Genomic DNA, 14,220 nt, shown 5'->3' with positions numbered 1-14,220 from the left:
TTTTTTTTTTTTTTGTGGTCCAATCCCCAGAGTTTACCAGATTGCACAATTTTGCATCATTTTAAATGAACATTTCTGTCTTTTTTTCAATTTGACGACCTCATGCTTGACCATGCATTGATCAAATCAAATCAAATCAAATCAACTTTATTAGGCCAAAAAAAAAAATAGGTCTGTTTACTTTAACATAGGGTGAAAAAATAGGGTCGGTAGGTCGGCTTTTTAAAAAAATTTTAATGTTGGTTTTTTTTCCCAATTTTTTTTTTCTTTTTTTTTCTCCCCTCTCTATGATGTTTCACAGTTCATTTCTTCTCATCAATCCCTGTTTTTGCCCAACATAACTATAAACAGTACTTTGAGCTTACCTCCCTTCTGTCGTCTGCTGTTTGAGCGCAAACAGCTCTATTTTGGATGCGTTTTGTTTTTTTCAGACGATCCAAAAAAAAGATAAGGGTCGGGCCTAAAAACTAGGGTCGGTCGGGTTACCGTAAACACACCTATTTTTTTTTTGGCCTTATCTCAAAGGGAGAAATTGCAGTGCCTGTGGTGGTGCATGTAACAGAAAGTCAAATGAAACACTACATCATTAGTATTATATTTAAATATATGTACTAAGTAATAACATTGTTCTCAACTAAACAGACATCTATCATAATTGTGTTTTTATGATTCCTGTCATGGTTATTGTAATCTTGCAGCAAGAACTGTGGGAGAACCGACAGCTGACGATACCTGTGGACTGGGAAGGTGTTCAGATAGACCCCGCACCCTTTCAGCTGGTGGAGAGAACATCACTGCACAAGGTATTTCATACAGCGTTGATGGTTAACTTGTTGTCTCCCAGGTACGGATACATCCGTACCCACTCATATGGCTCTATCTGACCAGGTACGGATATATATGGCTCAGACTGTTAGCTTCAGTTGCTTCCTGTAACGTCCATACAATGCCTGCATTCCAGGGTGTTGATACACAGTTACTACACAGTTACTACACAGTTACAACAATTCTGAGTGACCTGCTGCAGCACAGCTGGTCTAGGCTAAAAATAAACTTGGTCAACATAGGTGGGGTAGAAAGTGTTAAGATTAGAACACTTCTGTTTTGGCGGTGGTGGGTGGGTTTTGGGGGAGGGAAGAGATTGTGGGAAAGATGGGGAATGGGTCTTTGTGAGCTTAATGCTCTGCAGAGTGAGAATTTAGAAGTGTTTAGGTTTTCTTTGCAGCATTTTGATTGTGTGTGTGTGGACATGCCCGTGAAGTCTGGAATATTAATTTCGATTCATCTTCACCTCGTGTGTGTACCATCTTTGTTTGCCCTGCAGAGAAAGTTGTGCTGTCTTTTATCACAGTCATTGCTGAGTTACCATGGTTGATTGCATTGTACCACTCACAAAGACTTGATCACTCACAGTGGAATGCCTTAATGTACTTCTGGCAGTATTTTCCTCTATTATATATACTCCAATATTTTGATGCAGTACTTGTTAATACTATAATAGCTTATTGTCTGTTTCTGAAGTGAGAAAAGTAGTATATATATATATATATATATTTATTTATTTATTTTTTTTGTTTGTTTGTTGCCAAGCACATCATTGTGGGGCTTTTAATGAGTAACATGCATCCGTCCACTCACAATATATTTTCTTTCATCCTTCAACAGTACTTGTTAATAGCTTATTGTCTGTTTCTGAAGTGTGCAATGCAGTATTTATATCACGTCCTGCCATTTGTGTGTACAGGTTCACTCCCTGTTTTCACTGCTGGGCCTGAACCATGCCTATGTCACCAACACCGGAAGGCTTGTGGGAGTGGTGGGCTTGAAGCAGGTAAAAAACGCTGCCACAAAATGACACGCTCAATAAGTCATGCATGTTTATACCAAATAGTTGGATACTTATAGGCACACACATGTGTGCGTTTGAACATGCACATGCCGAGTCAAACATGTGTGCAAAATCGCAAAAAAGCTACGATTGAAATGCTGACGGTAGTTTGGGTTTTTTTCTGTTAAAGAAATAATGCACTGTAAAGATTATAACACATTTTTTCCAAGAATTCTTATTTTTGTATCATCACATAAGATGGCGTGTTTAGCCCAATGTTTGATTCTGGTGACTTAAGTTCAACAAGAAAAAATAAATAAAAAACCTGGACTCAGTTTGCCAGAACCAAATGCATACCTGAATAAGCACAGTTTTGCTTGGAAAGGTTCAAACAGATACTTAGGGATGAGCATTGCATCAATTAAGTGGTGTGTATATTTGGGGGGGGGGGGGGGGGGTGAGGAGCGTGAATATGCATCTTTTTCATGAACATGTCTTCTCGTTTGTTATCTTTGTTGTTGTCAGATTTTTTTTCTTCTTCTTCTGCGTTCGTGGGCTGAAACTCCCACGTTCACTCGTGTTTTTACTCACGAGTGGAATTTTACGTGTATGACCGTTTTTTACCCCGCCATTTAGGCAGCCATACGCCGTTTTCGGAGGAAGCATGCTGGGTATTTTCGTGTTTCTATAACCCACCGAACTCTGACATGCATTACAGGATCTTTTTCGTGCGCACTTGGTCTTGTGCTTGCGTGTACACACGGGGGTGTTCGGACACCGAGGAGAGTCTGCACACAAAGTTGACTCTGAGAAATAAATCTCTCGCCGAACGTGGGGACGAACTCACGCTGACAGCGGCCAACTGGATACAAATCCAGCGCGCTACCGACTGAGCTACATCCCCGCCTGTTGTCAGATTTGAGAAACTAAGGAAGTAAGCGCTCCAAATGCATACGACGTGCAACAAGAGTGAGTGAGAGTTACGGGGAACCAGTCTCCTGGCACCTACAGCGCTTACTTCCCTTTGTTTCTCAGATCTTAAGATAGCGCTCTGGCTCATTTGACTAAGATTGCTAGTTTGTTGTTGTCAGTTTTTTAATCACTCAGTTTGACCCAATCCTTGTCTCTTACAGCTGCGAACGGCCATTCAGGGGCAGCTGGACTCGCAGGAAGCGGAGAAATCTCGCCGCGGCTCAAAGGCCTCCAAAGACGAGAGTGAGGATGATGATGATGATGAAAACGAGGCTCCCATCGACATCGAACGTCTCGAGATCGAAACTCACATGCCTGCAGAGACCAGGATGAGGCTGACTGATGCGCACAGAAGATTCGCTGAATCACCCGCGTAAAATGGAAAATAGTAAAAGATGCGTTTTGTACAGAAAATGAACATCTTGAGATCAAAACTCACATGCCCACAGAGACCAGGATAAGACTGACGGATGTGCACAGAAGAATCACTGAATCACCAGCATAACATTTTAAAAAATAAAAATTATGGCACAGAAAATGAAAAGAATTGCTGATGCACCAGCGTAAAATTAACAAATTTACAATTGTTGGCTGCGTTTTGTACAGAAAATGAAAAGAATTGGTGGTGCACCTGCATTCAATTAAACAATTGCTGTATTGTCAACGGAAAATTTGGAGAATTGCTGAGACTCTGGTATGTGAAACAAATTGTAAGAAGGACTGCATTTCTTGCATGATATGGAGGAATCACTATGTCCCCAGCTTAAGATCGAAGGTTGACGAAGTCGTTAGTGATCACGGAACTAACTGGTAGAACTGCAAAAGTTTCTGTCAAAGATGCAACATGGAAGAAACACTGAACGGTGTGCGCAGAACCAGAGTCACAGACTTGCTAGCATGGATGGCTAAGGTGGCAGAAGAAGATTGGTACAGTGGAACCCCCCTTTTAAGACCTCCACAGATCTGAGAAAATCAGGTCTCAAAAAGGAGGGGTCTCATAATGGGTGTAAAATTACAGATATCATGAACAGAAGATCTGAAAAATCAAGAAGAAAGTCGTTCGGATGAGACGAAAAACCGAGGTCCCTTCGTGTACACTACATTGGGGTGTGCACGTTAAAGATCCCACGATTGACAAAAGGGTCTTTCCTGGCAAAATTGTACAGGCATAGATAAAAATGTCCACCAAAATACCCGTGTGACTTGGAATAATAGGCCGTGAAAAGTAGGATATGCGCCGAAATGGCTGCGATCTGCTGGCCGATGTGAATGCGTGATGTATTGTGTAAAAAAAATTCCATCTCACACGGCATAAATAAATCCCTGCGCCTTGAATATGTGCGCGATATAAATTGCATAAAATAAAAAAATAAAAATAAACCCCTGCGCTTAGAACTGTACCCACGGAATACGCGTGATATAAGCCTCATATTGATTGATTGATTGATTGATTCTTCTTTCTTTCTTTCTTCGTTCATGGGCTTAGACTCCCACGTTCACTCATGTTTTTAGCACGAGTGGATTTTTACGTGTATGACCGTTTTTACCCCGCCATTTAGGCAGCATACGCCGATTTCGGGGGAGATTGATTGATTGATTGATTGATTAAATTGGAGGGTCTTAACTCATTGTCTCCCAGGTACTGATATATCCGTACCCACACATATGCCTCTATCTGACCACGTACGGATATATCAGCTCAGACTGTTAGCTTCAGTTGCTTCCTGTAACGTCGATCTAACGCCTGCATTCCAGCGTGTTGATACACAGTTCCTACACAGTTACTACTATCCTGAGTGACCTGCTGCAGCACAACTAGTCTCGGCTAAACAAAACTTGGTCAACATAGGTGGGGTAGAAAGTGTTAAAAGGGGGGTGCCACTGTACGTTTGTATGATAACGGTTTACCTGTGTGTGTTTTGGTGTGCTGCGGTTATGGTGCAGGAAAAGAAACAAGTGTTGATGGAGTACCAGATGTTTCCAAGGGCCAGACTGCTGATGAGTTCTGTGTTCATTTTGTTGTTAATATTTGATTTGTTAAACTGATGTTTATTCGCATAGGCAGCCTCCCTCACCTGCTCCCCTATTGTTAATTATTTACGTAATTTTGTAATATTTCCTGTAGCCCCCATGTGTTGCCCGCCCCACCTCCACACACACACACTGACACACATGCACACACACACACACATGCCCACCACATCCACACACACACATGCACACACACACACCCAACACGCACGCACACACATGCACACACACACATGCACACACACACACACACCCAACACACACACACACACACACCCAACACACACACACCCAACACACACACCCAACACACACACACCCAACACACCCCCAACTCACACACACGCAACACACCTAACACACACACACACCTAACACACACACACCCAACACACACACACCCAACACACACACACACACACACACCCAACACACACACCTAACACACACACCCAACACACACACACACCCCCAACACACACCCAACACACACACACGCAACACACACACCCAACACACACACCCCCAACACACACACACGCAACACACACACACACACCCAACACACACACACACCTGACACACACACACCCAACACACACACACCCAACACACACACACACCCAACACACACACCCAACACACACACACACCCAACACACACACCTAACACACACACACACCCAACACACACACACACACCCAACACCCCCAAAACACACATGCAACACACACACACACCTAACACACACACCCAACACACACACCCAACACACCAGATCCACACACACCCAACACACCCAACACACACACACACCAAACACACACACCCAACACACACACCCAACACACACACACCCAACACACACACCTAACACACACACACACCCAACACACACACACTCACTTCTCAACTTTCCTCCTTCCTATCGCATGATGAGGTGGCCGGCCATTTGTTTGGATGGTAAAATGATGTGGGTTTTTGTGTGTGTGGTCAGATCGTAGATTTTGATATACACGGAAGTCGCTTTTCTGTTACTATCAGAGGATGTGCTTTTTACATGAAAACAAATTTATTGCAAGAGGTGATCAAGAATATTATTTATGCAAAGTTATGCAAGACCTTTCACTTGATAACTGGTCATTATGCAACATCAAAAGAATCATGATTGTATTTCTGTTTTCGATATTTGCTAGCAAGAAAAGGTTTATTTGTGGGGTGTTCAGTTGTTTGAATATGGTCACAAAAGGACGTATAGATGCCCAGTTGTGTGTTCAAATGCAATATTTTCTTCTGGTGACTTTAATGAAGGGTTTATTTGACATCATGTATCTGGAGATTTAATGTAGCTGCATGCCTGTGTGGCATTTGAATAGAAAACGTACACAGGCATTGCTGCCAGTTTCAGAAACATGGATGATATAAGAAAAATCTGCATGTGTGTATATTCACATATTTATTAATCACATTATGGTAGCTTGTAAATATTTGTGTGCCTTCTTGAGGAATTCATATGTTTTGTGCGTTCGGCAACCACTTTTGAGAAAGCTCTTGCCGTGCGTGCATGATAGATGGGGCAGCATAATGTTAAACTTATGAATATGTATATCCGCTTTCCATTCCCTGTCATGTCCTTCTCAGTGTACACTCTTACACAAAAAGGAAAACAAATGTAATTATAATGTAACCCCTGTGATTCTGGACCAGAACCCTATTCCTTGCACATTCCGAACTTACACCGAGTTTTGTTGGCTGAAGGCCTGAGAAATGTTGGTATGTGTACATGTAATTGATGAATTTTGACAAATTTCAAACAAAAAATTGCTGTCTCTCCTTTGGGTTTCTTTACCCATTGCTCTCATTGGAACTTACAATCACTGAATGTGTTTTGAGTTCTTGACTTCTCAGTTTGAATTTTTTTTGCTGCTGGTGATATCCCCGAAAATGACAATATTTTTGTTGAATTTCAGTCTAGAAATGTTTGTATCAATCATGGTCTGTGTATGTGGGCTGCCTTTATGTTTTAAAGCACAGAAAAGATCAATACTTGTCGAGACATTTCTTTCCATATTTGATTCTGTGATGTATATATATATGGTACGTACATATGAATGTCATTTCTTGTAAGATATATATATTGGCTGAGATCATGCAACTTACCTGACGTGGACAGGACCATGGAACCCAATGTCTTTCGGATGAGACGAAAAACCAAGGTCCCTTCGTGTACACTACATTGGGGTGTGCACGTTAAAGATCCCACGATTGACAAAAGGGTCTTTCCTGGCAAAATTGTATAGGCATAGATAAAAAATGTCCACCAAAATACCCGTGTGACTTGGAATAATAGGCCGTGAAAAGTAGGATATGCGCCGAAATGGCTGCGATCTGCTGGTCGATGTGAATGCCTGATGTATTGTGTAAATAAATAAATAGATCCCTGCGCCTTGAGTCTGAGTCTGGAGATACGCGCGCGATATAAGACTTGATATATATGTTAAGACCGCCACATTTAGGACACCCTCCCTTTTCAGACCCTGGTTTCTCAGACTGTCTCTTCATAACCTCTGTCAGTGTACCCCCATTTTAACCACTTGACTGCCTTAGGACGGGTATACCCGTCATGCGCTTGTGCAGCCGCAGCGCCTTAGGACGGGTAAACCCGTCTTCTCCGTTCCGGGATTTTCCAGAAATGCTACGTCACTGCTGACACACAAATAGCAGCCAATGGCTTGGTAGGATACCTCATTCTTGTGAATAAACATAAATGGTGACGCGGTTTTGCGTCTGAAGGCTTTTTTCAGCCTTGGCGACAGGGTAGGGGAGAGAAATCTCGACTCGTCAAAATGGCTAACGGTGACAGTCGACCGGGCCCTAGTAGGGAAAAACAAAGCCGGACTGACGCTACAGGCGGTGCAAATGATTATGGATACTGACAGGGGAAGGGGGAGATCTTCTTTCGGACGATTCTTTGAAAACAGGTAGATGATTGTGATTATAATCCTTTCTTGGAGCAAGCAAAACAGCCACCTGTATTTGATCCACAGGCACCGGAAGATGCGCCGGACTGATTTTTCAAAAGTTCATATTTAATCATCATTATAAGCCAAACTAATTATTATTTCCAAGGGAATAGAAATAACAGAATATACGGAGTGTAAAATTAGTCAATTTGCGGATGACACATATTTTTTACTTGACGGAGAAAAAGTATCTTTTGAAACACTGTTTCAAGAGTTAGAATTATTCAAGAATTTGTCAGGGTTAAAACTTAATTATGATAAAACATGCAATGTTTGGCTTGGGAGAAAAAAAAATAGTGAAGTAGTGTTTCTCACACACCTGAACATGTGTTGGAATCCTAACAAATTTAAAATACTGGGGCTCTGGTTTAACAATGATTTGTCAAATATGGCAGAGATGAACATTAATGATAAGTTCAATGAAGCAAAAAAGTTATTTAACGTATGGTCAAAACGGTCAACAACACCGGTAGGAAGAGTAGCAGTCCTGAAATCACTTGTATTGTCCAAACTTGTTTATTTGTGGATCATGCTTCCAAACCCACCAGATGCACACATAAGACAACTACAACAAACGTGCTTTGAGTTTGTATGGGATCATAAAAGAGACAAAATAAAAAGAACAATGGCTATCCACAAGATAGAAGAAGGAATGTGTGTTTAACTCTGTTACTGCTGCAATTTACTATCAGTATAAGTATCAATGCTTTTAATTTGTCATTGTAAATCTGTGTTTGCCTGAATAAAAAAAACTGTTGAAGAAAAAAAAATTTATTATTTCCATGATTAGACACTAAAAACAGATTCTTGGTTCAATTTCCCTTTAAAAATAACATAAGTTTTCCTTACCTACCTACTGCCAGTTTGGAGCTAGAATTTTTTGTGAATTATTACACCCCGAACTCGAATATTCCCTGGCAGTCAGGAATGCACATACGCAAGTTTTCATTGGCAGCGAAAGGGTTAAGACTCCCTACCCCCCGCGGGTTAGGGCGGAGTCCCATATTGGTTGGGACGAGAAAGAATTTACCCGATGCTCCCCAGCATGTCATAAGAGGCGACTAACGGATTCTGTTGATCTCCTTTTACCCTTGTTAAGGGTTTCTTGTATAGAATATAGTCAATGTTTGTAAAGATTTTAGTCAAGCAGTATGTAGGAAATGTTAAGTCCTTTGTACTGGAAACTTGCATTCTCCCAGTAAGGTCATACATGTATATTGTACTACGTTGCAAGCCCCTGGAGCAAATTTTTGATTAGTGCTTTTGTGAACAAGAAACAATTGACAAGTATATGGCTCTATCCCATCTCCCCCCTTTCCCCGTCGCGATATAACCTTCGTGGTTGAAAAGGACGTTAAACACCAAATAAAGAAAGTCCCGGCCCGGATTCGAACCAGCGACCTTTGGATCACAAGTCCAGTGCTGAGCTACCCGGGCCCCCCTATCTTATTGAACATTTCTGGGTTGCATTAATTTTATTTTATTTTTATGTTTTGAGATAACACTGTAGACAAACCACATTCCGTTAGAGCAATGAGGGGTGGTACATTTTTAAGCACCAAGAATGAGAAAGCCTCCATCTAGCAGTTATATGATCCCTTCATGGGTGTAATATCATTTTTTGGTCAAAAACCGTGTTTGGCATGTGTTTTGAGTTGGCAGTGTTCTGTTGTTATTGGAATCGTTTAATTCAATGACTTTCTTGTGTTGTTTGGTCGTCCATTCCCTTCAAATGCATCTTAAATATTCAGGGATTTTAAAACCTCTTGATATTAATTAAGTCTTCTCAAGAAAAACGAATCTCAACAAAGAAAACAAGAAATATGTAAATTCATCAGTGATGGGCGGGGATGTAGCTCAGTTGGTAGCGCGCTGGATTTGTATTCAGTTGGCCGCTGTCAGCGCGAGTTCGATCCCAGGTTCGGCGGAAATTTATTTCACAGAGTCAACTTTGTGTGCAGACTCTCTTCGGTGTCCGAACCACCCCCCGTGTATACTACATTGGGTGTGCACGTTAAAGATCCCACGATTGACAAAAGGGTCTTTCCTGGCAAAATTGCTTAGGCACAGTTAATAATTGTCTACCATACCCGTGTGACTTGGAATAAGGCAGTGAAAGGTAAATATGCGCCGACATGGCTGCAATCTACTGGCCGTATAAAATTTCATCTCACACGGCATCACTGCAGAGCGCCTAGAACTGTACCCACGGAATATGCGCGATATAAGCCTCATTGATTGATTGATTGATTGATTTCTGTACATAAAGGATTTTAAACTGTTCAAGAGCAGTAAAGGGGAGAAAAAAAGCACTTTGTACTTATTTTCATGTGTGTATATGTGTTGATTTTAAGCTATTTTTAGTCATGCACAAATGTAATGGCAGATGAGTGTCAGCAGATGTTTGAGTATTCTGGTGTAATTTGGTTTCTGACTGAGAGGAGGCCACTGCAAAGGTTTAGAGTCAGTAAATTGAGACTACATGGTGAACACTTTATTTGTGCAAAAACATTTGAGTCATGAAAAGTATATTTTGTTAAAGTCAGTAAATTGAGACTACATGGTGAACGCTTTATTTGTGCAAAAACATTTGAGTCATGAAAAGTATCTTTTTTTAAAGTCAGTAAATTGAGAACACTTTATTTGTGCAAAAACATTTGAGTCATGAATTTTTATTTTTATTTTTTTTTTAACGTCAGTAAATTAAGACTACATGGTGAACACTTTATTTGTGCAAAAACATTTGAGTCATGAAAAGTATATTTTGTCTGTGTCTACAACATGTTTTTTTTATGTTTTATAAAACTGCATCATGAGAAGCAGAGTTCTTCGAAACAGACTGGAGAAACGGGCGTTTGATTGATAATTTGCTGAGCACTTATAAGGTTCCCTCCACTTTTTAAATTAATGTTTGCATCCTTTTAATAAGTGTATGTGCGTGTGTATGTACTTTTCATGTTTGTGCCTTCATGTTTGTGCTTAGTTTTGTGGTTTTAAGCGCATGTATGATCTACCCATATTTACCTCTGTGACGGTTTGTTCGGTGCTTTCAACTTTTTTTCTTTTTCTCACAATTGTTTGTAGAAATGCTTAAAATCATAGTGAAGGCAATAAGAAACCACGGCATTTTTGTTCTATCACTTATGCTGTTTGCTTGCAAAATATCAGGAATTTGCTATTTACAGTAATTATTTTGTCAATAAGGATACTCACATTTTGCGTTCAATTGGTGCAACGTTATATATATATTAGGGGGGGGGGGGGGGTCTTTTTGTCAGGGAAGTGAAGTACATGTATACATTGTCCAGGGAACAAATCTTGTGTGACCGTTGATACATTTCATATTGCCGTCATGTGTCTATCTTTGAATAACTCATTTGCGAGGAACGTTAACCTTGAATTTGAAAGCAGCTAATATCACATGATATCTCCCGCTTAAAGAACTCTCTGCTTTGTGAATGCAATCTTATCTTCAAACAAACGTGTATACATTTTCGGATGTTTCTGGACAAAAATATGTAATGCATTTTTGCTCCATTTCGGTTTAATTACCATAACCCCCTTTTCTTTTTTTTTTACTGTGATATATATTGTATATTTTGGTCATACAGTATGTGCATGGCCAGCTTCAGGATTTCTTTTAACATTCTGTTTCTTACAATTGATGTGACTGTTCCAGTTTTGATTTTTTGGGTGGACTTTGGCTGTTTGCTTTCAGTTGGTGTTCATTTTTATATTCATGATTGCCTAGTTCTCCTTGTACTATGAGTGGTGTTAAGTCCGGTATTGGATTCTTTATTAAATACAACAGGTATGAGCGGTCCAACTTTGGAGTGGTTTTCCTAACTGACGGTACTCATGTGTCCGCATTTAAGATGTTTATTTTTTCACAACTTACAAATCTTTTTTTTAAGCGGTTCATATGGTCGGCATGGTTCTGCTTCCTTCAGTCACTAAATACAACTTGTGCAGGTTTGGGTTTGCTTTCTTTACAAGATAGTTGATGAGTCAAATTCAGTTTCAATTCATTGATGTACTGTTCTCTCAAATGTTGGTGCTATTTTACAAACAAGAGCGTTAGTTAAAACAATTTAAAAAATGAGTGCGAACACTTGCCACTGTTTCAGTTTTCTAAATGTTATGCTTGAGATGATTGTAGATGTAATTGTGTTTCGTTTTTATTAATGTATTCTTTCAAATACTATTTGAATGCATTTGTTTAAACTGTTACGAAGAGACCCACAATCAAGTGTACTTACGAAAAGAAAGAAAAGGAACAGTGTACTTCTCTTGTAGTGTTTTTTTTTTTAAATGTCTGGTTCTCAGTTGTACAGAATCTATTGATGTTTGTATAATAGTGTCAGTTGTGCATGTTATCTGAGAGAAAAAACACCTCTGAGATTATGGCTTCAGAATCTGTTTTGTTTTTTAGTATTTGTCATGCATTTGTTGGTTTTATGATCAAAATACAGGGAACAAGGTTTTGGCAATAAAAATTAAGCTGAAAATTTCACCGACTTGTATTTTTTCCTGCTACAAAACTGTCTTCAGAGAGTTGATCCAATACACACACAAACACACACATAGATTTTAAATTTTTATTACAAATACATCATAACAACAAACAATAGCAGCACATACTCTATCGCTTCATCTATTTTTCTCATTCTTTGTTCACAATACACATTCTGTTCTGTCGCAGGCTGAGACAATATATTAATTCAGACACACCCCTACCTTTGCTTCCAGTCTTTCTTTCCTCATAGTTTTACACTGAGCTGTTTTCTAAAAAATAAAAAAATAAACATTAAAAAAAGGTCAAAGAAAAACCAAGTCGAACCTTGTATTGCATTTGCATTATCTAACCCTTACTCCACTCTGTGATAGAAATGTTCAACAACAAAATGTACAACCAAGTTAATCTTTTGCAGCTCAAATGATAAAATAAAAAAAAATGCATAACTTAACAAAACTATTCTTTAATGCAAATAATTGTGTAATACTGAACACAAAGATCCTTGAAAACATTTGTGCTTCAAATCTGCCTCTCAGAACAAGATTTTACCCCCATACAAAAGATCATATTGTCATTGAAGACGAAGTGTCTATTTTTCTGAACCCCAGATTTTTGAATGACCAATCGTTTTAATGAGCAATGTAGCTTTTGTACCTCTATACACCAGTTCTCAGAATACGCAATATGATTAGATTACACTTTAATAATAATTGTCAGTAAGTACTGGTGTCACATGACTGATGTGAACCAGTTGATTGGCTAATGGCGATGCGCTAAAACTGTTAGCGCACTCTTGGAGTGCGCTAACTTTTCCACAGAGCGTATTCTTGCGCCCTTTGCCTAAGCAAGACTGTGCTCTCATCCTCAGAATTAATTAATGACATGTAGCTTATATTCTCCACAATACCAAATGACCATAAATTCCCTGCTTCTCAATTAAAGCAGAAGTGGGTTTTTTTTCTGACAGATTGCATGTGCCTGTGCCAGTGCCAGTGATCTAAAAAAATGGAAGCCGCTGTGTTTCATCTAATTTTCGCCGACTTGCATAGATTCTTCTCATATGCCGTGTTAGTGGCATGTAGCTTATCATCCACATTACCAAATGATGAGTTAGTATGCAATTCCCAGCGGCTAACAGAAAACACAAGTGTTATTCCGATAACGTACCAGCAAGACCAGTTTGGAAGACTGACTCGATCGACTCTGTAGCAGACAACACAGAAATACGACTTCATCAGTTCAGTAAATGAATGGTTTCAGAATTATTATTTCAAAGCAAGAACAATCGTAATCGAAAACGTGTAAGGTTCAGAACGTTCTTACCATATATAAGATTTATTAGCAGCCTGCTTTATGCGTACAGACTCAGTGCAGACTGCAGTCGTTCCATTGCCCAGGTTGGCAGGTAGCCTAGCAGACGACATTAACCCCGCTCAGCAAATTAACATGTTGGGCAAATGTGAACGAAAAAACGATGGGGATATAATACGTGTAGGGTTCAGAGCATTCTTACCGTTCATATTTAGTATCAGACTCCCCGATGAGTGAAGATAAATCATAGAACACGAGAAATATGCCACATTTGTTTTGAAAATGTGCGAACCGTCGAGTCCCGCTTTGAGTCAATTCAAGGGGAGTCACTCCGCATAGTCAATCCGTCGAAGCTCGACTGGAGGTTTCGAATCGCAAATAATGAAGAGCCTTTCTCCGAGTTCAAATGAGGTCTCTCTGAAAGATCATCACTGTTCAGATTAACGCTACACTGGAATTTACCAACAGAAATTAAAATGCGTGTGACGAAAGCACGACACACTTGAGACACCCCACACAAAAGTAGATCTTTACTGTG

The 14,220-nt window shown here is 39.9% G+C and overlaps 1 protein-coding gene and 1 long non-coding RNA gene across 2 annotated transcripts in view; both read left to right on the top strand.

The window, feature by feature from the left end:
* Positions 1-4,176, top strand: part of LOC138978330 (chloride channel protein 2-like) — a 72,391-nt gene extending 68,215 nt beyond the window's left edge. Inside the window, exons 24-26 of the mRNA XM_070351042.1 lie at positions 699-803; positions 1,745-1,831; positions 2,962-4,176. Of these exons, the coding sequence (XP_070207143.1) occupies positions 699-803; positions 1,745-1,831; positions 2,962-3,177 (408 nt within the window). The 3' untranslated portion in view covers positions 3,178-4,176. The remainder of the gene's footprint in view (positions 1-698; positions 804-1,744; positions 1,832-2,961) is intronic.
* Positions 4,177-5,631: 1,455 nt separating this feature from the next.
* On the top strand, positions 5,632-12,368 carry LOC138978329 (uncharacterized). The gene is made up of 2 exons (XR_011459644.1): positions 5,632-7,444; positions 7,637-12,368. It is a non-coding gene; the product is annotated as an uncharacterized lncRNA (long non-coding RNA).
* Positions 12,369-14,220: the final 1,852 nt, after the last annotated feature.

This window comes from Littorina saxatilis, linkage group LG10 (assembly GCF_037325665.1).
Source record: "Littorina saxatilis isolate snail1 linkage group LG10, US_GU_Lsax_2.0, whole genome shotgun sequence".
In the NCBI taxonomy this organism is placed as follows: Eukaryota; Metazoa; Mollusca; class Gastropoda; order Littorinimorpha; family Littorinidae; genus Littorina; species Littorina saxatilis.
Note: the sequence above shows the minus strand (reverse complement) of the source record. Positions and strands in the feature narration are given on the sequence as shown.